General features: G+C 38.9%; 1 protein-coding gene across 1 annotated transcript in view; it reads right to left on the bottom strand.

Moving 5' to 3' along the window:
* The window catches only part of STAC (SH3 and cysteine rich domain), a 137550-nt gene that overhangs the window by 12645 nt on the left and 101947 nt on the right, over window positions 1-22958 (bottom strand). The window contains exons 7-10 of the mRNA XM_012745422.2: window positions 19174-19238; window positions 17797-17885; window positions 3536-3587; window positions 3304-3441 (exon numbers count right to left, since the gene is read on the bottom strand). Of these exons, the coding sequence (XP_012600876.1) occupies window positions 3304-3441; window positions 3536-3587; window positions 17797-17885; window positions 19174-19238 (344 nt within the window). The remainder of the gene's footprint in view (window positions 1-3303; window positions 3442-3535; window positions 3588-17796; window positions 17886-19173; window positions 19239-22958) is intronic.

Below are 22958 nucleotides of genomic sequence, written 5' to 3'. Positions count from 1 at the left end.
AGGCATGAGCCACTGTGCTTGACCCACTGTGTCATTAATATTAATTAATATTAACTAATTCATTAATATTAATTATTTAACTTATCCGCTCACTGTTTAAAAACCATAATTTAACAGAAACTTTTCAAAAGAAGATAGACTAATAGCCAAGAAACATACAAAAAAATGCTCAATATCTCTAGTCATCAGAGAAATGAAAATCAAAACCACAATGAGTTGTCACTTAACTCCAGTGAGAATGACTTTTATCAAAAAGTCCCCAAACAACAAATGTTGGCATGGATGTGGAGAGATAGGAACACTCAGTCATATACGCTGGTGGGACTGCAAACTAGTACAACCTCTTTGGAAAGTATCATAGAAATCCTCAAAGAACTAAAAGTAGAACTACCATTTGATCCAGCAATCCCATTATTGATCATTTACCCAAAGGAAAAAAAGACATTCTATAAAAAAGACACCTGCACTGGAATGTTTATAGCAGCACAATTCACAATTGCAAAGATGTGGAAACAACTCAAGTGCCCATCAATACATGAATGGGTTAATAAAATGTGGGATATGTATACCGTGGAGTACTACTCAGCCACAAAAAATGATGAGCTACCTATTGTATTATGCTGGATGGAATTGGAAACCATTCTGCTAAGTGAAGTATCACAAGAATGGAAAAACAAACATCACATGTACTCACTATTAAATGGGAACTAATTGATCAACACTTATGTGCACATATGGAAATGACATCCATTGCAGATCAAGCAGGTGTGTGGGGGGGAGGAGGGGATGTGTAAATTCACACCTAATGGGTGCAATGCATGCTATCTGGGTGAATGGGCACACCTGTGGCTTTGACTCCAATGGTACAAGGGTAATTTATGTGACCAAAGCATTTGTATCCCCGTAATATTCTGATATAATAAAAAAATAAAAATACAATAATAAAGATACATTTTTAAAAAGCCCGTCATTTAAGATGGTGACACAATGAAGAATTGTGCCCTTTCTCCTAGATCTCTTTACTTCTCCAAAGGCAGGAGATCTGATTGGCCTACGTGTTCCAGGGGTTTATCACTGTTTCTTAAAGCTTCCCACTCTCTTGTTCCTCCTGGGAGGTCATCGGGCCACCTTGTCTCTTTTGTCAGCTTTGCCACACTCTTTCTGGGCCTTTGTTCTCCCATGGGCCATGTGGTGCCATAGGCTCCTGAGATTCAGACCTGCCCGTGGTGGTGGCAGTAAGGGTAAGGTTGGTAGGCTGTGCTAAGGAGGCCTTTTAGGTCCCTACATGACATTTCCATCTGGTTCACTGTGGTTCCCAGGGGTATGGATAGGGCTTCAGGCCCCATCCATATCTCTCCCTTTCTGTTTACCTTGGGGAGCAATCACTGGGATCTGGGACTGCCCATAGTATCATCATAACACCAGCAAAACTGCCTAGGTTCCTGACATTATCCATTAAAGCAGATATTATGGTTGATTTAATCACACTCATTTTTGTGCGATTGTTTCTAATTCTCAGCATTATGAATTGTATTTTTTTGATAAAGATTACCCCTTATATTTTAGGTTATTTTCTTGTATACATCATAGAAAATGGACTTACTGTATTCATGAAGTTGAACAATTTCAGGGCTTTAAATGCATGGGACCAAATCACTATTTAAAATGAGTGCACTGATATATCCTAACATTTATGAAAAGCCCAAATTCACTCACTCCATCCCACACCATTGTCAAAATATATAGGGAAAATAATAATCAGAATTATTAATCTCTCCTTTTCAATAACTTTTATTTACTTGAATATAAAGGAAGAGTGAGTTAAACTTTTTTTAAAAAGCTATTCCTCTATATTATAATTTTTCTTTAGATATTTCCTTGAGAGATTCCTTTGACTAGCCATAAACAAAAGGTAAATCATTATTCTTTGAAGACATATTTATTAATTTGAAAATGATAAAGTCATTTGAAGCCCCATGTGACACACAAAATGGTTAAGTTGGGTAAAACAATGTTTTAAACCTACAAATCAGCTATAATTATAATATAATGACTGATTTTTTTATGTGTGTGTGACTTAGAAACTATCTTTGAAGGCAATTCTAAAAGAAGACATTCAAGATGTATTTGGGGCCACTCTATTGAACAGAGATGTATGAAAATTATTAATGTCCTTTTCATTTTGTACTTCTTTGTAGAGTGAGGCTTATCATTTTCAAATATAGGCATTCATTGCCCTGGGAAATATTAAAATTATTTATTATAGCAAGAATGCAGAAAGAAAAAGAGGCAAGCTTTTGACTTTCAAAATTAGGAATTAAAGTCCACTGTGAGACTTTATTGGGAGAGAAAAAAGAACTTAATTTCTAATTCCCCAAATCCTCCCCTAATATATCAAGAACAAACTTGGAGGACTAAGCATATTCTTTTACTCTGTGTGAGAATAGAGAATATGGCATGAAGGAAGTTGCAGTCTGACAGGAAGGGGCAGTAGGAAGCCCTCTCTCTGCTGGAGGAAGACAGAGGAAGAGTAAGACAGAGAGTTAAGCTGTGAGTGTCCTGTTTGTTTCTATCCACATTCTAGGGATGAGACAGAGGATCAAGAAGCAAGGAGCTTAAAGACTTACAGGTGTGGGCGTTCACACCTTACCCCTCAGGGGAACTGACAGCATCATAAGGAACTCCACAATCAACATGGTACTGGAGCAAGATGGTGCTAGATATCTCCAGATTAGATGTAATGAGATGGTCAGTGCATGGGCCTGAGACAGTCCCTCGTTATGTATGTTCCATGCATGTCTTATGTAGTGTTGTGAAGGTGTCACTGGTTTCAGTGAATTGGCAGAAGCCTGGAGTCTGGACTTAGAAACCTTAGAGGGGTGCTTGTGACTGGAGGCAAATGCAATGAAGCCTGGAACCCAGCAGCAAGTAACCACAAAATATTCCTAAGAGACCATGAAGAATCAACCACACGTTAGTGGACACCAACATAGAACCCGAATTAGATGGGCTGCTTACATCAGAGAGCAGTGGTCTTCACAGCAAAGATTGGGGACTAGATGTCCTCACCCTGGCACCGTGACATTTCCTCTTGTGAACAGATAACACCAAGTGAGATTCCTAACATTTTGTTATCACATTTTCCTCCTACACTAATATCACTGGAGTAAGTATATCTTTTCTCAAAGTGAACACTTTGAATTGGACCCCACTTGCTCAGATTTATATGTATTGTTATGTTTATTAAAATGACTGTTACTCTATTTTGGTCCTATCTGGCGTGTGTTTGTGTCCTTTACTCACCTGATTCTCTTTCAGTGTTATTTGCCCCTGTTCTTTACACCCAATGAAGGTTCTAACACATCTAAAAATCTTCTCATTTTGTTGTACTCTCTGGACGAAGTTGGCTGGAAAGAAGCCAATCCTGTCTTGAATTTTTCCCTGAAAGGAAAAAAGGAGGCATGCATCTACAACTGTAGCATTTATTGTAATTTTAGTTACCAAATCATTTTTTTAAAGAACGAGAAATACTTACTTTCCACCAGTCTTCATTGGAATCCTCTAGAAGAGTAATAATGTCTCCTGGCCTAAAATGAAGAATGAATGAGTTGAGTGGAGAAGCAGAGGGAGAAGCAAAAGAAAAATATGACACTTTAAAGTCAGACATAATAGTTTTTGATTTATACAAATAATCCTAAAATAAATAGAAATAAAATAAACATGAGTTTGGCCTGTTCTTTCCACCAAAGAAAATAGTTTGTTAAACATTGAAAGCAAGCATCATTTCTGTGTTATAGTTTTAAAAATAATATTTACCTTTATTTTCGTACATAAATAGTCAAAAACCTCCAAAAACTTAGAAGCTGATTCGTTTCATGGTGCAAGTCCCCTTCCATGCCCTGTGTGTTCTTCTAGACCCTTTTCTGTGCACTTATATTTATGTATAGATATGTATATGTATTTTTTGTTTAGCTTATTTTTTTTATTTTTATTTTTTTATTTCAGCATATTCTGGGGGTACAAATGTTAAGGTTACGTATATTGCACATGTTCCCCTCCCCCCTCCCAGCCATCCGACACCCGATAAATGTTATTCCCATATGTCCACTTAAGTGTTGATCCGTTAATACCAATTTGCTGGTGAGTACATGTGGTGCTTGTTTTTCCTTTCTTGAGATACATCACTAAGTAGAATGGGTTCCAGCTCTATCCAGGAAAATACAAGAGGTGATATATCATCATTGTTTATCTACATCTTTTCAGTACCTTCTCAAAACCTAGTACACATTTGCTTAGCTCCACTTTCCTTGACTGACATATACCAACATTTTATGTTGGTATAATTTGGAATTTTATGCTAGATTTGAGTGTGTGCATGTGTGTGTGTTTATATCGTTTATCAAAAATTACTGGGGTTTAGCTGAAGACTTAATGTGTTTTCATTCTCAATAATGTTGTAGACATGGTCGTTTCATTTTCACATCCAGATGTGTGTTTGAGAGTGTGTGGATGTGTGCTGTGATTCCTTCTACTCAGCAGCTATTGGAGCTTTTACAATCTAAAGACTCTTATTTTTCACCTTAAGAAAATTTTCTCTACTATTTCTTTCACTGTTTTATCCCATCTATGTTCTCTCTTCTTTCCTTCTGGAACTTCTAGCAAACACATATACTTTTGGATCCATCCTCCACACCTTTTGTCCTTCTTTCCCATCTTTTTACCTTTCCCATCTTTTACCTTTTCTATGTGTTCTTAAGATTTTTCTCAATTTTATCTTCCTAATCATTTATTTTATATCTGGGCTTATCTCTTCTATTATTTATAATAATACTGAGAATTCTGTTAGAAAAAATTTTCAGAAAACATGTTTTGGAAAAAAATTTAATTTTCAAGTGTTCTTTATTATTTTCTGAAAGTTTTCTTTCTTATTATTTATGATTTCCTGAAAGATTTCTAAAAGTTGCTTTCTATCATGGATGTACTATTATAATGGATCTTTCTGAGGATATTATATTTTTAAAAATGGCATTTCTTTCTTTTATTGAATTATTTGTTTTCTCTAGGATTAGTTGGCCCATCCTTTATCTTATTACTTCTCTTTCACGTCAAGGATTTTCTTCAGCATCTGGCGTTTCTTGGTTGTCTCTTTTATTAATGACTGAAAATGGAGGTAGGTGAGTGTGGACAGCAGGGCAGACTTCTCTGCTATTATTAATACATACCTCTGGTCTGCCGTGGGTCTCTCTCTCAAGTGTGAGAGCTGTTTATAGGCTCTATGTAAGGGAGCAGAGTGCGTCAATTGACTCATCTCATTTTTGGATACGTGAAAGTATAGCAGGCAAGCAGTCTGGTGCCTCCTACCACTAACCCAAGGGCTGATTAAGGAGGGTTTTCTTAACGCTGGCGAGAGAGAAGGTCAGTTCATTTTCCTCCTAAATAGAGCTGCCTTTTCCTTTTGTCTCTGCCCTCTAGAAGGTCTGGAAGTCTGGAATTATCTCAATGCAATTCTTTCTCAGGCTTCTGTGCTCACATAGGAGCCCTCAAAAGGCATGGATTCCCTTTCTTCAGAAGACAGGTGTTGCCTGTCAAACACAGGCTCTGTGACACATTGCCACTTCTGCCTCATTGGCCAAAGCAAGTCTCAAGGCCTGTCCAGACTCAAGGGACAGGGTAAGAGGCTCCACTCCTGTTGTGAGAGGAACTGCAAAGTCTCATGGCAAAGGGCATGAATACAGGGAGGGGTGAAGAATTGGGACCATTAATACAATCATCCACTGCAGAGCCCCTGTGCTGTTCAATTGTTCTGTGTTCAGTGTCTTTTTGAATAAATTCTGACAGCTAAAGTTGTTTTGTCCTGAGTATTCTTTAGTCTCTGGTCATCTTGTGTTCTCAACTCAATTGCATTTACTGCAGTCTGCCAGGAAGTTCCCAAGATTTCTGGTGCTCTCATGGCATTGCTTTCTTGTTTTCTAGTACTGCTATGGCTGTGCTCTTAAAAAAAAAAAAGAGATTTTTATGACATGTTTAGGAATTGGAGCTTAAGTAGATTTGTGTGCTCATTTTGCTATTCGGATTCAATCTCCTTTGTTGTCATTTTCAATTCTCAGTTAATATCTACCTTCGTCGGGGATTCCAAATATAACAGGCTTGTTACACCTGAAGCATTAAACACAACTGGCATTTTGGTATTTCAACAGTCACAGCTTCATGCTGATGCCACAGAAAGCGAGATGGCTGAAAATCACTCTTCCCCAGGTGAGGGATTTAATTAAGCAGCAAGGATGAAAGTCAATGTAGTAAAATCTTCTAAGCTCCAGCAGGTTTTATTTAACCCAGTAACCTAAGAAACCATGAGTTAGTATCAAATGCAATAACTTAGCCATTGGTTTGGTAGAAATTTTAAGTAGGGAATAAAGCTGGAGACTGGGGGAGGTACCTTTTCTAAGGGTTGAAAGAGGCTGCTGCCTAGATGTGATCTCTGTGGTGAGAGTGTAGCTGGAGACTCACCCCTTACTCTGCCCCGGGGGGTGGGGGGCGAGGAGACAGTCCCCAAGTGCACAATCCAGGTTAACTAAAACGCACATTAGAATAAGGCACTCACTGGAATACAAGCTGTAATTTTATGAGAAATACCAGATGCACTCCTGAAGGTGTGATGTGGATTCTGTCTTTTCCCATAAAAGAGTTCCACCAGCATCAGAAAATTGCTTGGTGAGTGAAGGGAGATAAAAATCATCCATTTATTATTTCCTTTCTTTTTTTGTTTACCCACTCACTTGAAAAATATTTATAAAATGCAGGTTCTGAAAACATGCCATCTTACTAGGCATTGGGCTTATTTTGGTGAATAAAATACTTATTGGAGCTAATATTTTAGTGAGAACAATAGATAATAAACAAGTAAATAGATGATAAAACATTTAATAACTGTATAAATAATAACACATAATGTGTATGTATAATTGATAAGTATATAATTGCAAGTTGGCTAAGGACTATGCAAGAAATAAAAAGATGTAGCCCAACTGAGTGAGTAGACAGATTCCTACTGAGATTAGTCAAATACTCTAAGCATCTGGCAGCGATAGCTAATGCCTCATTTTCCACTGCAGGGAGGATCTTGCTCTAGGGTAGCCCTTGAATACAAAATACCAACTCTCAAACATCTGGGCCAGTAAACCCATGGCTTGCAGGGTTTGCACTGCCTCCATGTCCATCCAGGCACCCCGCCACAGTCCAATCTCAGCTGTCTTTGCCATTGAGCCTGTAGTCAGAATCCTTTTCAACACTGAGCTCCAGGGTTCATGCTTAGCTGTCCCTCTGCCTCCCTCATTTCTCAATTTTTCACACGAGCGTTAGAACCCATCTCTTCCCCCACCAGGTAAACTGGCTTCAGGGTCTTCACAGGCAGAGTGTGCACAGAGCTCACGAATGATACAAGCTAAGCCCTGCCGACTATATGGAACTCTTCTGCAAGGTGTTATGAGGATGATTTGGTCTTCTGTGGCTGGGGGCTCTTAGAGGGAGGAATGTGAGTTGGCCTGCCCAGCCTCTCTCCATTCCTGAGGTAGAGCACAGATTCCTAGTAGGGGAGACACTGCCATCCTCCTTATGGGGTTACTGATTCCTAGAAACACCTTCTCCACTGCCCAAGACAATCTGAGACCTCAGACTGGCCCTCCTTTGGGAAACACAAGGTCAAAGCAGGATGCCCTTCTTTGTTTCTGAATATTTTGGAATTCGAAGACCATTTGCCTTTTCTTGTTCCTCCATCTATGCCCATTTAGCCTATGAAAATTATATGACATCCCAGTATATTCTAATTGCTTATTAACTTTTAGGTAATATAAAGGTGAAAAGATTTCTTTAAGCCTCTGTTTTCTTTTCTGTAGGGTGAGGATAATAGCACTTACCTCATTAATATGTTTTTGAGGACTAAATGAGGTAATACTTACAAGGCACATTTAGATACACCCACAATAGACAGTGGCTATTACTGTTTTTAAGACGTAACCACTGCCCTCCAGATGTCCATAATAAGGAGAAATACAGTAAGCTGGTAATTTACACTAAGCTTTATTTCTGAATGAACAGTAAATGCTGGTGGAGGTGGGGGTGGGGGTTGGGGGAAGGGTACGCAAGGGAGTATGGGATTGATCCCAAACAAAAATCTCAAACACATGCCTCTTTGAGTCCTGGCTATCTCAGTTATATCCATATACTTGTATATTATGCATAATAAATTATTGTGAACTGTATTTACTTTGCAAAGTTGCTGTGTGGATAACATGAGAAAGCATATGCGGAAAAGTCTTTAGCATTTTGGTTGGTCTACAATAAGGTTTAAAAATGCTAATTTCTTCCTAAACCTGTAACTTTCCACTTGGAAATCAGAAGTTCTAGTGATCACTGCCTTTTAAGTGAATGTCCCATGTGGCTTTTGGCAGGACTGGTTGGTTACTGAAGTCATCTTTGACTTCAGCGGCTTCAGATGCTGACCTTTGGTGTGGTTCAGAGCTTTGGAAAAGCTTCTCCCTCTCTTCATACCATCCCCCATTCCCCTCAGCCCTCCACTGCAGGTAGTGACCCCAAAGGGGCATCAGAGCCCAGGGGCTGGACCTAGTATCCTAGTGCTCAGGTGGCTGATTGCAAGAGAGATGTTGGTAGGGTCGAGCAGTATTCACTGAGGGAGATGGGCATGGCCAGTTGCATTTTCATCCAAGTAAGCAGGTTCAGAGAGATTTCACCACTTAATGGCAGGGGTTGAATCTATGACTAACTCCACTACTCCAAGCTGCCTCTGTACTACCCAGGCTTTGTCAAAACTCGTCAGAACTGCCCATTTCACTATGGAGGTATTTTGGGTCTCTTTAATATTTCTTTCCCTTTCCCATTCATTAGGCAAAAAGAACCCCAACTCATATTTACAAGCAGCCATAGTAACTCAGCCAAAACAGGTGTCCTTGAAAAATCAAGCTAAGGAGGAAGATAAAGGAGCCAGCCTAATGGCTCCATTAATTTTTGATCGACTGCTTAATTTTTCACCAGACTCATTTCCAAATTTGCAGTATCTTGGTCCAGAATCTTTTCCAGTCTCGGCACATGGGTAGGTAATACGATACTCCTGAATTTTACAATTTGATTTGGTCTACATCCTTATAACTGTTAAGACTGTCTGCACTTCCCCAAATTCATAGACCAGCTCAGAGAAAAAGCATTCAGCTAAAGGGCTATTTGGAAGGAATTTGGTAAATGTTCCTCAACTGTCATGGATCACGCTCTCCAGAACCTAATTGAGAGGGGCATTTGAGTGAGAGGGAGGCTGCTAAACACATTAGTGACATTCGGGAAGATCTGGGTTTCTTGACATAGTGCAGCATCAGAACATAATATGCATCAGAGACTTTCCTCAAATAGCTTTAATTGCATTTTGATGTCCTGGTGACTGTGAAGATTATTTTTAAATCAAATTGGTGCATTAGAATTACATTTAGTTTTAATTAAGTTGATGCATTTGCCAAGCAGTAATGTACTTAGAGAATGGAAAGAAGACACCAAGGGAGTCTTATTCTGTCCTACAGGCTCTTTTTCCTTTATTTTATGGAGAGTTTATAAAACCTCGCAGGGTGAAGGACATCAGAATGTAAATCACAGGCCAAAAAGCCAATGCAGAGCCATGCACGGGGCACTGACAGGGAATCAGGAAACCTGTGTTCTGGTTTTGGGTCTGCTACTGGCCCACTGCTTATCTTTGCATAAGTCACAGTTATTCTCAACTCTTGCAGATAATCATAATCTAGGAGAACATTTAACCATACAGATTTCCAAGTGGGATTGGACTCTCTAGGTCTAGGTGGAGCCCAGGAATCTCTATTTGAGTAGTATTCTTTATTTATGGCTTGTAAGAAGTGGCTTAACCATTCTAACCAGAGTTTTCTCCTCTGTGAAATGTTATTAGCTTGGGTTACTTCACAGATTTGCTAAAAGAACTCCAAGAGATACTAGGAAAAATTATGAAAGCTTTGAAATGGGCAAAAAGGATGACTGATCTGTCTGGTGCACCCTTTCAGGTTACTTCTCCCCTTTCAATGCCTTTGACCTAGTTTACACCTCATGCAAGTTGTAGAAAACTGATTATGCAAATGATTCTTGCCCATAGTGAGGCAAGTGAATTGTGCCTGGTGGAATGTAATTAGTCGTTATCCCTTACCCTGCGAATATTGACTGGTTTTATATCTACTTGCAAATTCATGTCAGCATTCCTTACCGCCTACATAAGTGTGATGCATCCAGGTGTGACATCTTACTGGTTCTCTCATTAAGTCAAGTAAAACTTCTGACATGTGTTCATTTTCCATTTGTATGACAGTCATGATTTTATCTTAATTAAAAAAATTATCCTTTAACAGGAATACACTCATGAACACACTCTACAGATCACAAGCTTCCTGGTTTTACCAACTAGACTTAACAATTCTAATAGACTTGCAAGAAGTGGTATGAGTGGCCAATATGGGATAAATTTGTACATTGCCTACATTTGCTGATTAAAATAGAATTGTAAACTTTATCAGAGAGGAGCACTACTACAATTAACATAGGTTGGAAAGTGTGGGGTAGAAGAAAGACTAACGGATCCACGTCTATGTGCTCTATCCCTGAGCTTCTAATTTCTACCTATGAGTTCTTGGGCTTGGTTTTTCCACCTTACCTCCAGAAAGATAAAGAACCATAAGCTGTCTCACTGGAATGTGAATGTAGGAGCCAGGTGTCCATTCACTAAGCATTACCAAATTTTAAAATAGTCTTTCCATCATAAACATTGGAATCCATGTAGTTATCTAAATGTACTCTTGCTCCTGCAATGAGTTTTCACTATTATTTTTGTAATGGGGTTTGCATTTGCCCCCCATTTGGTATCTCTTAAGATAACTCTTTGGTTTTGATGTGTAACCCATTCTTCGCCTAACCTTTCCTGGCAGGAAAGTGAGGTACCCACGATCCCTCTTCTTTCTGGAGGCTCAGCTGTTTCAATGCCTCCTGAGGTGCTGCTGTAGCTTTCTGCAACACCTCCTACCCACAGCTCTTCAAATTGGATTATAACTTCTGGTCTACTTAAGTGGCTTAAGAGCTGCCCCTGCCCCAAGACTGCCTGAGCTCTTTGAGAACAGGGCCTGTGAATAGTTCTCCCAGCAGAGAGCAAATGCTTCATCACCATGTGATGAGACTAGATGAGGCAAATCCTGGAAACAGCCACGCAAGGGTTAAAACCATTTTGAACTAGATTTCAAGTAGTGCTTTGACAACATCTGAAAGAGATGAATGCAGGCCATCCCATCTCCAGAGGTTCTTTCAAATAAATGCTAGCTAATGAGAAAAATGGTTGCCTGCTTTCATTCAGACTTGCCCATGGAAAATCTGAGACTCGCTGCTTCGGACAGTGAAGCAATTCATGAATCTAAATTTATATTTGGGGTTACAAAAGAATGTTTTTCTTGGAAGCCCCTTGAATGTAGGTATTTTGACGTACACTGAAGTGGTAACTAATATGTGTCTCTTTTAGAATTTAATAATATTGAAAAAAACATTCCCTTTCTTCTTTTCTTGGCTTATAAGTCCTTTTTTCTTTCCCTTCTCTTTTTTTCCACCCTTATGAAAAAGGGCCATTACCATATAAATCTGTTTGAGGAGAACTAATAAAAATGAAAATGAATTAGCTGTGGGATGTCAAAAAGAAGTCTTTGGGATAGGCATTACATGGTCACTAAATAGGCATTTAAACATTTAAGTCTTTTATTTACTCTTGATCCTTTATTTCAGAGTTCCTGTGATGTTTTAGGGGTTTGTGTTTACTTACAGTTATTTACATCTGGTGATTATTTACATAAAATATCAACTCAACCAAGCCATAAAGGTTATTCTTATTGCTTTAAAAAAGGTGTCTTGGCTTGAATAATAAGTGAGGATGCCAAGACTCTGTTTTGAAGAATTTTGAGCCCCAAAACAATGAGGATAATGGGACTGGCTACAGTGGAACTGTTGAAAGCGGGATTTACTCTTCATAAAAAAACTAAGCATGGGTTATCAAGCTTTGGACATGTGTGTGCTTGTGTGTGTGTGAATGTGTACTGGAGTGTGCTAAGTGTATGGATGTGCATATATGTGTAGGAGTGTGTGGTTGTGTGTGAGTGAATTCGTGTGTATCTGACTATGACTCTGAGTGTGTGTGGGAGTGTATGTGCACATGTAAATGTATCTCACACACTTACACATCCACTTGGCCAGAAGGATGATGTGACGCAAGGTCTATGTGAATTCACAGAGCAGTATATAATGATAATGACACCAGTACTGATTGTAACGCGGTTTTCACTACTATAATGGGGTTCTCCCGTTTGTTTTTCAAGTAACATTTTAAAGAGCTTTGCTCATGAATTAAGCTGGCAGTCCATAAGGTGTGATTTCCAGGGCTCTTCAAAAAATTTGATACTAAAGGCTATTGGCAGAAATTGCCAAAGCCTCTTGATTAAGGAAGATTCTCTATTATACTATATAAGCCTGTTATTGTAGAACCCGGGTGGCTTTTTAATGTTATCAGAACTCACATCTTCAGCAATGGTCTGGAGACCCCATGCATGATAGCATTGCGTCTTGGGTGTCAGTGGTAAAATTCCATACCTATAGCATGTCATATCAGCAATTGCAAAACCTATTCTGGAGGTAAGTATTGGATATCACAGCCCCTTTTTGCTGGCTCAGTTAGACAAAATCTCATTGGGTGTCCCCAAAGGCCAGAGAGAGCCTTTAACTGTGTTTTGTCTAAGATATCCCTAGGGTAGTGTTGTTCGGAAGACTAGGAGACAAAACATATTGTGAAAAAATGCAAATTATGAAGAGAACGTATCTAAAACATACTGTGTGCCTCACTTTGTACTGGGCATGAAGTCTCACATTTTATTTGTATTGTCTCATTTAATATTCAATCTCCCTAGTAAGGAGTAAACTGAGGCTCCAAGAAATTAAACAGTTTGCTCAAATTGACGCAGGTAGTGTCAGAGTTGGAAACTAGACCCAGGCCTATCTGACTCTCAAATATTGCTCTTTCCTGCCCTGTCACTTTCTCTCTCCTACTCTCTGTCCATGATGGTAGAAAGGGAGAAAATTTTCATGGTCTGCATCAACTCCAGAGGTGTGGATGGACAACAACAAATGAATCTACAAAGAGGTTCGTTTTGTACTGAAACCGTAGCAAAGCAGACTGTGTGAGGTGTCTGCCTTTATGCAGGTAGGGTTTGTAGACTAACGATAGGACCACAGCACTTCCAAGAAGGGTGGTCACAGCCCTATGAATAAGTGACAGCAACCAGCAACCGGCTCCACCTGTCTGAGGTTCCTCCTTCCCCCAGCTGTGAGAGCTTCAGTAAAGACTAGCAGAGCTTCCTCCATGTTGCTTAACCCTTTATTACTTGCAAGTGGGACCACAACTACTTTTGGTCTCCCCTTCTACAACTTCTCTTCACAAATAATATGCATCATGGGCTCAAGGCCCATCTCCTCCAGGAAACAGGTCCTGACTAATCCCCCTCAGCTTGGTTTGCTTCCTCATTTATAGTCCTTCCCCCCCCCCCTTTTTTTTTTGAGACAGGGTCTCATTCAGTTGCTTGGGCTGGAGAGCAGTGGCGTCATCATAGCTCGCTGCAACCTCAAACTCCTGGGCTCAAGTGATCCTCCTTTCTCAGCCTCCTGAGTACCTGGGACTATAGTGCACACCACCACACTTAGCTAATTTTTCTATGTTTTGTAGAGATGGAGTCTCATTATTGCTCAGGCTGGTCTCAACTTCCTGATCTCAAGCAATCCTCCTTTGACCTCCCAAAGCGCTAGGGTTATAGGTGTGAGCTCCTGTGCCTGGCCACTTTCCATTATTTTATCATAGACTCGATTTGCTCACTAATTGTACATGCCAGGAACAGCATTAATTCGTTTAATCTCCACAATACTCATTCATTTATCAAATATTTATTGTCCACTATGCATCTACTATGTTTCAAGGACCGACTCATGCTCTAGACATATAAAGGTTAATAATTACAGAGTTGTTCTCATGGAGTTTACAGGAGAGAGAGATTAACCAAATAAGTCTAGAAATATATAAATACAAATTGAGATAAATATTTTGAACAAAGGAAATATGGTATCATGAAAGTATGTAACAGGGAAATCTAACCCAGACAGGTGGTAACAGGAAAGGCTGCACCAAGGAAATGAAATCTGAGCTGAGATCTAGTAGATGAATAATAGTCAACTGGATGAGCGTAAGTGTGTGTGTACGTGTGTATGTTGGATGTGGCAGTGGTGGTGGACAGGAGAATGGGGCAGAGTGCAGGCCAGTGTGGATGGATCAGAGAGGCCACCAGGGATGAGACTGTGTGGGTCTTGGAACCCCCAGCAAATGTTCTGGATGGTACCCAAGGGCAATGGAAAGCTATTGGAGAATTTTGAGCAGACTTAAGTTAGGCACAATGATTGTCTACTTTACAAGCCAGGACAGAGGCTCAAATGGCTTGGGTAACTTTTCCAGGAATTATGGGGGGTCACATAGCTGGAAAATGGCTTGTCTAGGACTTAAACCCAGGACAAGGATGGCGACATTTTTTATTCTTAAACATTCAGTGACTCTGTGCTGATATTTTCTCTCAATCTCTCTTTTCTCCCCACCTCATTTCTTAATTCTGAAAAGGAAGCATCTCCTATTTACTTCTGGAGTATGAAAAAAAAATGATGGGAAGTAACATTATTAAGTTCCTGTGGTGCATGGGATATTGTTATCTAATCATGTCCATCCTATAAGAGCAGACCTTATAATTCATATTTTCAAGATGAGAAAACAGAAAGTTAGGCAATAGACCCTATTGTTAGAAAGTATACGAGCAGGGAAATGAATCCATTCTGACTCCAAAGTTCAGATGAAACCCAGAACACTGCAGAGTTACCATAGCATACTCCCCACCCATAATGGATAGGAATTGGGGGCAAGACTGGAACACAGAGACCAGGTAGGGTCTTCTACAACAATCCAGGCAAGAGATGAAGGTGGGGGTGGATGCAGTAGATTTTAGGCAAATTCCTACTCAAATGCGTTTTGGGCAGAAGGTAGAAGGAGGCCTCCCTGGCTGGCTTGAGGCCTGGGCAGAGGGTGACATCATTTACTCTAAGAGGCAGGTTTGTGGGAGGAGAGTAGAGCTGCTGTGCTCCACCCACTGCTGGGAGTAGCAGGTGGGCAGGTGAATCTTGATGTTTGGTGAGAAGTCTGGATCATTAGCCTCTGGCAGAAAAAGCTTTCCCTATTATTGAGCAGATAGATAGTGAATGCTTGCTGAAGCGATGCTCCATCTGCTCTGATTTACGACCATTGGCTTTGCTTGTTGGGTCTTCTTTGCCCTCAAGGTCACACTCCTAACACTCCCTGTCCTCTCATTTCATTTGTTTTCTTTCCTGAGGACCATACCCAGTGTGCTTCCCCTCTGGATCAGAATGCAGGTGCTTAAAATCGTATTTTATTAAAAGGAATTTTTTTTTGCCTTATGGTTTGAGGAGAAAAAGATAATTCACAAAGCCCCAGTTCATTCAAGAAATGATACCAAATCCTCAAAGGATTGCTTTACACATTCTAAATTATGCGCCTGACTTTTAAAATGGGAACCTACAATCTCCTGGGACAAAAAAGAGCGATTTATCACTCCAATCTTGCAGTCTATGTGATACAGACATTTCACTCCTGGGAATGAATAGTCCTATTTGCCTCAAAGCAGACGTGTAAACGTGACCAGACAACTTGACTTTTAATGGCCTGCAACCAACTAAAATAACCACACAAAGTTACGACGACCACCAGGCAGTTAAACATCAATCTTCGGTATCCCAGTAACATTCTGTATTTCTCGGCAACTGCTTTTTTCTTTTTTAAATTTGCTGACTTCAGAATAATCTTCTACTGTGGGACCCATGCAATAGGAAGTTGTTAAATCTTCAATTTTAGATACCCAAGTGACACTCTCAAAAAGGACCCAATATACTATACTTACTGCAGAGTAAATATATATCATCCTTGTGTCCATCAGCAGGTAGTTAATTAGCTGTGGACCGTCAGCTGAAGGTATGGCACCATCCTAGCAATGAATCCTAGGCAGGCTCTTCCCTGACTCATGGGAAGTCATATATCTAACAGAACAGGGCTTCACTTGGTAAATACCATCTCCTCCTCGTGCACCAATAATACCAGAACTGTTCAGGAAATGGTCACAGCTCCAGCCAGTGAGTTCAGCAGGACAATTTTACTCAACCATGGAGAAAGCTCAGATGCACAAGAGCTTAACTGTCTGAGCAAAACTAAGGAGCCAGAATCAAGCCCTGAACTCTGCCCTGGAAAGACCCAAGACTCAGACCCAAGTGAGACCCAAGGCAGCAGATCTCAGACTAAGACTGAAACAAGCTGACCTTGGGGTGTGAACCAGGGAGAGTTGCCAGACTCCAGCAGGTTAAATAAATCTGCCATGACGTCTCACTGGATCCCAGACCCAGTGTGAGGGGTGGTGGGGCTGCTGGGGTTGATCCCGGTGGCATATGGAACCCGGGAAACAGGGTTGAACTGGAACCATTCCATGATGCTCTCCTTTTCTAGGGGGTTTGGGGAAGTGGAAGAGGAGGAGGCTGATTTCACTGAGGCAGGAACCATGACTGGGAAGCTTGAAGATGTGGAAAAGCTCAGGCATTTAATAGCTCCTGGGTGGAAAGGCAAGGCCTTCCTCCAAATGGAGGCTATTTCCCCAGTGCTGTGGCAATTAAACCATTTTTCAGTGCTAATTTATCTCTCCTTTCTTTTCAGAAGAGGAAAGAGCCAATCTCCAAGGGCCTATTTGACTGGAAAAGCAGCCTCTTCTATCCTGCTCTAGGACGGAAAAATATGGAGCCTTTTCTTGAGATTGGTCACATTTTGGGGTCATGAATGGAGGAAAGTAGAAAAGCCTTTTCTTTGGGATAGGCCGGTGAACATCCCATCATAAAAATTATAATAACTACCCACTATTGAGCGTTTATGATGACCTATGTGCTTTATGTGCATCTTCTTTTCAGCCTCACAAATACTTCCCCTCTTCAAGGGGAAGAGGTCATTATTACTCTTTTATGAGTAAGAAAATCAGAGTAGAGAGATGTTTATAAATTGTTAAAGGTCACACAATAAGTAGGATGTGAACCCAGGCTTGATTCCAGCTTGCCCATGAAACCTGAGGAACTTCAAGCTGTGGTCAAGAGAAAGGTTCAGATTTTGTCACAAAATTCCCCTTATGCTCCCCAGTGTTTTCAATTACTATGGAGTGGATGGTTCCTAGATGGCCTTGATAGTTTTAGTTTGATTCTTCCATCAATGTTAACTTGAGGATTAAATACATTTTTTGGTTCCCTAGTGGACCCCATGTGCATTTGATGGTTAACCTTCTTGAAAACTCCCATTGGCAGCTCCGTTGATCAGGTTTTAGTACTAAAATAGTACTGCCCAAAGCACCTCTGCGAACTCATCAGAACTGTGGACTCTCAGGCCCTGCCCCAGACCAGCTGAATGAGAAACACTGGGGATGGGGCCCAGAAATCTGTGTGTCAACCAGCCCTGCAGGTCATTGGATGTATGCTAAACTTTGAGAATCATTGCTCTAAAGCATTAGGAGGGGCACAAATGGAATTTTTTCACATGGAAAAATATTGACTTTAAATAGTTTTTCATCCTTTTAATGTTTTTACCTCATTTCCAAATCTTCATTCTCCTGTGGTACAAATTTGTACAAGGCAACGTAGGTGTTCATCTGTAATGGGTCTTTGGAAAGAGGTCCCTAAAAAAAAAATTTTTAAAAAATGAGAAAAGGAAGGAGGAAGAACTTGAAAAAATAAAGAAAATGGGAAATGCTTCTTAAGTGTTAAAATATCTATTATTAAAGATTTCCTTTCAAACTTAGGTTTATTTTTAATTTCTCAACTTAGTTTGATTTTACTACAAACCATTCAAAAACAATTATTTGGAGCTCATTTTCAGAAATACTGTAAGTTTCTTCACATATATTTTCTTTGATGTCATTGTTCATGAAAATTAATACAAGTTTGACCCTAGGAATGGAAATATTTTCCCTAAAGAGATAGGGACACATGAATAGCTATAAACAACTCTCACTTTCTAAAATTAGCTTTTTATCAATTAATCTTTTTTACTGATGTTTATCAATAAATGTCAGTACCTAGCATATAAAAGGGAACCAGATGTATTCATCTGGCAATTATTAATAGTTCATTTATGTTAAGGAAAAAGCATAGACTTTACATCAGACTGATTTAGTTATATCTACTGGCTATGAAATCTTACAGTGGTGATAATAAAAGCTACCGTTTTTGACAGTTTACTGTGTACCAGACATTATATTACATGTATTAGCATCCTTGAATTTCACAGCAACTTTGTTGGGTAGATTCTATTGTTGTCCCTAATTTACAGACTATAAAAGATTTTTGTGAGTATAATATAAATATTAGCAATGATTACTAACCAAATAAAGGATTTATACTTTATAATAAATAAGTTAAAATTCTATATCATGTAATATATAATTGCATAATATATAAATATATAATAATACAATAAATATATGCTATTTATGTATAGAAAAGTTAAACAAAAGTTGCACACAACTATAAGTATCCTTTTAACCTATGATTCACTCTGCTATTCAATGGTCAGGTAGCTTATATTATTTTATTTCATCCTATTCTATTCTAATTATACATATATATGAACATAAAGTATATACTTACTATGAAATATAGTCATAATATATTATATAATTCTATAATTTACACATTAATAGTACATATCTACTTGCATATCATTTGTATGCAGAAACAAAAGGTGCACAATACAATACTTATCCTTTTTATCTTTTATGCACTGTGATATTTCTGTTTATTCCGTGATATCTATGTTGTGGTATATTATGCTCCATTATTCTATTCTATTCTCTAGAAATGCTGGTCTGGGACCCACTAGACTGATTTCATGACCCACTTGGGTGGTGACCTGCAGTTCAGTCTAAGGACTCCTTCTGAGTCGTCTTCTGTGACATCCATAAATACCTGGTGGTTTATGTTCTTTGCTTGGTCTCTGAAATCATCAGTGCCATTCTCTGGATACGTAAACACTGAAGGAGACAAGAGAAAGCAGATGCTTTATGAATCCAGTCACTATTTTTTGGAAATGTGCTTGAAAGATGGCTTTATTTAATCCATGTTCTGTAACTTCTACCTGGCTACTCATTGCCTTTTTCCTCATCCTTAGTGACCAGGCTTGCAAGTCCTCTTCTAGGTGACCCTTTCCCTACCTCCCCACACCGCATTCTATACCACCTTCCCTCCACTCCCACATCCTTCGTACATGCCTGGCTGGCACTTATTCCCTTGCATTACTGGCAATTTTGTGTTCAAAATTTGGTCTCATTCGGCAGTATTCTTCTCAGGAGCAGAAAACCATGCCATTCATCTTTGTTGAATGTACCAAACTAATGGGATGGTGGGCAAGGTATAGTCCAATTTAGTTGTATTTGAACTGCCTTTTCTAAATATCAGATTCTTTAATCTATGATATGTTCAATATCTGGATTCTTGTTTCTTGATGACACCTATATTCTATTTCGCAGATTAAAGTTTAGTTTTAAACTTCAAAATATTTCCTTGACTTCTACTGTTAATGCATTGGGGCTATTATTTTGTTTTTTCTTTCAGTTTATTCTTGGAATATATAAATCTCTTTCTTTTGTATTTAAGCAGCTAATCTGTGGCCTTCGATATAGAATAAGCCTTCTCGGAATGGGGAGGAGTTTTAACTGTCCTCATACATGGCTTTGCAAGGTCCCTGATGGACACTGAAGCCTCTGCCGTAGCTAGTTTGATCTGCCTAACCCACCCCAGTGACTAACATTACAGCCTTATCTTTCTTATCGCATGCATCTTCCTTAAATAAAAATGTGGAAAATGGTTCAAAGCTGTGGTGTCTAAATTAATCTACCATTTAGATGACTTGACATTTTAAAATAACACATTGCTGCTTTATTCTTCCCTTTGATTTCCCTTCAGATTATCAAGGAAATATCAGTAGAAGGAGGGAAACACCACAGAAAGCTCTATAACCTACTTCATTAGTGCAGTGAGACTCTCCACCGTTCTTAAAAATAGACTCAACAACTGTGATGCAGAAACATGCTTCAGAATGAGAGCCCTTATAAGTGTACTGGTGCTTATTAAAATATCCATTCTCAGTTTATAGTTCCAGAGTTTATGGATGCAGTTTCATTATCTGGAGGAAGACAATATGCAGTTGTTGTTGGAGCTCTAGTTTGTGAATAACTGGAAAATGAAGGGTCTGGAATATGGGCCTTGTCTGCTTCAATATTTGGCCACTCAACTTGATGTTTACCAGTGTAAAAAGAGTAGAGATTAGCAAAATTGTTTTCCGATGCTGTGTGATTATTTGAAACCCTGGTGTAAACACTTGATTCCATAAGTATAGAACTGGATACTTGAAAAGAATATTAAACATGTGATGGAAACATGCAAAAAGAGTCTTCCTAGAAAATTCTTGATTTGGGATGAAAAAGGAGGGATATATAAAGTACATATGCAACATTCAGTTTAGATAGATTTTACAATTTTGTATTAATAATTTCACAGTATTTTAGCTTTTTATTGAATATCCATTTGGACAGCTGGTTCAAAATGGGTACCATTTTTGTAAACTATGCTGAAAATTATTTGAAGTGACCTGAAATGTGTTTTCAGACGTATGGTTGTATGGAAGGTTGCAAAAATGATTTTAAAACCTATTCCTTCTGGCCATTTCTAAGACTTTGATTTAAGGGAAAATGAGAAAAGGAAGGTAATTATTTTAATAAAGATACATCAAGGCCAGGCACGGTGGCTCACGCCTGTAATCCTAGCACTTTGGGAGGCCGAGGCGGGCGGATTGCTCAAGGTCAGGAGTTCGAAACCAGCCTGAGCGAGACCCCGTCTCTACCAAAAATAGAAATAAATTAATTGACCAACTAAAAATATATATACAAAAAATTAGCCGGGCATGGTGGCGCATGCCTGTAGTCCCAGCTACTCGGGAGGCTGAGGCAGTAGGATCGCTGAGCCCCGGAGATTGAGGTTGCTGTGAGCCAGGCTGACGCCACGGCACTCACTCTAGCCTGGGCAACAAAGTGAGACTCTGTCTCAAAAAAAAAAAAAAAAAAAAGATATCATATATATTTTATTTTTGGTGCTTTAAGTTCTTTTATTAAAATTATTTAGTTGTTTATTTCACCCATGACAAGTATTCAAAGAATATGTCCATTACACAGGGCATATTTTCTAAAGTTACAGAATCAAAATGAATCTATAGCTTTTACCACATCCCCAAATAAGTTTCTTCTTTTCCTTTCTCATATGTTGTCTATGTTTTTTACTTTGCAGATCTGTAAGGCCTATGTCTAACACTGTTTTTTAGTGAGATGATTATTTGGTTTGTCTTTTTTTAACCTGTAATGCAGCAAGTTACATTACTGGATCATCTGACATTGACCCAAATTTGTGTGCTTGGAACAAGCTCAATTTGGTAATTATGCAATACCTTTTTAAAATACCTTTTAAAATGCATTGTGGATTCAGTTTACTAAGATTTCATTTTAGGCTTCTGTATCTATTAATATATTCAAAAGAGAGACTGGCCAGTGATTTTCCTCTCTCACACTGTCCTTGTTTGGTTTTGAAGTCAGTATTATACTAGCCTCATAAACCAAGGTAGAGAATGTTGCTGCCCTTCCTCCTTGCTACTTGTGGTTTCTCTGAAAGAGCTTATGTAATCTGGAAATTTTCTATTTCTTAAATGTTTGGTAGAATTTACTTATAAAGTTGTTCAGGACTGGTATTTTCTTTGTGCAAAATTTAGAATATTGATTCAGATTCTGTAAGGGTTCTGAGCAAAAAAGATATCTTTCTTGATATCTGCCCATTTAAAAAAGTTTAAAAATTTATTGGCATGAAGTCGGTTATTAAATTCTTTTATTTTCTTTTCAATTTTTGTTCTGTTCCTCTTTTTGTATTATTTTTTGTTTTATCTTTCTCCTTTATCTTAAAAAGTCTCTTAGAGATTGTAAATTTTATTTAAAAATTCATTCAAAATTTATTGATTTACCTTTGTAATTTAATAATGTCTGCTCTTATATTTATTATTGCCTTTCTTTGCTTTCTTTTGGGTTTATTCTATTTTCTGACTTCTTAAGTGTGGTGCTTAAATTATTACTTTTCAGACTTATTTTTAATAGTATCATTTTAAAGCTAAATGGTCTAATTGCATCTGTAGACCTTTCTGACAAGTTTTTTTTTTTTTTTTTTTTTTTTTTTTTGAGACAGAGTCTCGCTTTGTTGCCCAGGCTAGAGTGAGTGCCGTGGCGTCAGCCTAGCTCACAGCAACCTCAAACTCCTGGGCTCGAGTGATCCTTCTGCCTCAGCCTCCCGGGTAGCTGGGACTACAGGCATGCGCCACCATGCCCGGCTAATTTTTTGTATATATATCAGTTGGCCAATTAATTTCTTTCTATTTATAGTAGAGACGGGGTCTCGCTCTTGCTCAGGCTGGTTTTGAACTCCTGACCTTGAGCAATCCGCCCGCCTCGGCCTCCCAAGAGCTAGGATTACAGGCGTGAGCCACAGCGCCCGGCCTCTGACAAGTTTTGATATGTGTTGTTTTATTATTACTTAGTATTTAGATATATTCCAATCTTCATTATGAATTCTTTTTAACACATGAGCTTTTAAAAAGTGTTTTAATTTCCCAAATTATTGGTTTTCCTAGTTATCTTTTGACTATTGGTTTCTATCTTATT

This window comes from Microcebus murinus, chromosome 1 (genome assembly GCF_040939455.1).
Source record: "Microcebus murinus isolate Inina chromosome 1, M.murinus_Inina_mat1.0, whole genome shotgun sequence".
NCBI classification, from domain to species: Eukaryota; Metazoa; Chordata; class Mammalia; order Primates; family Cheirogaleidae; genus Microcebus; species Microcebus murinus.
This window is presented reverse-complemented; position numbering and strand designations above follow the sequence as displayed.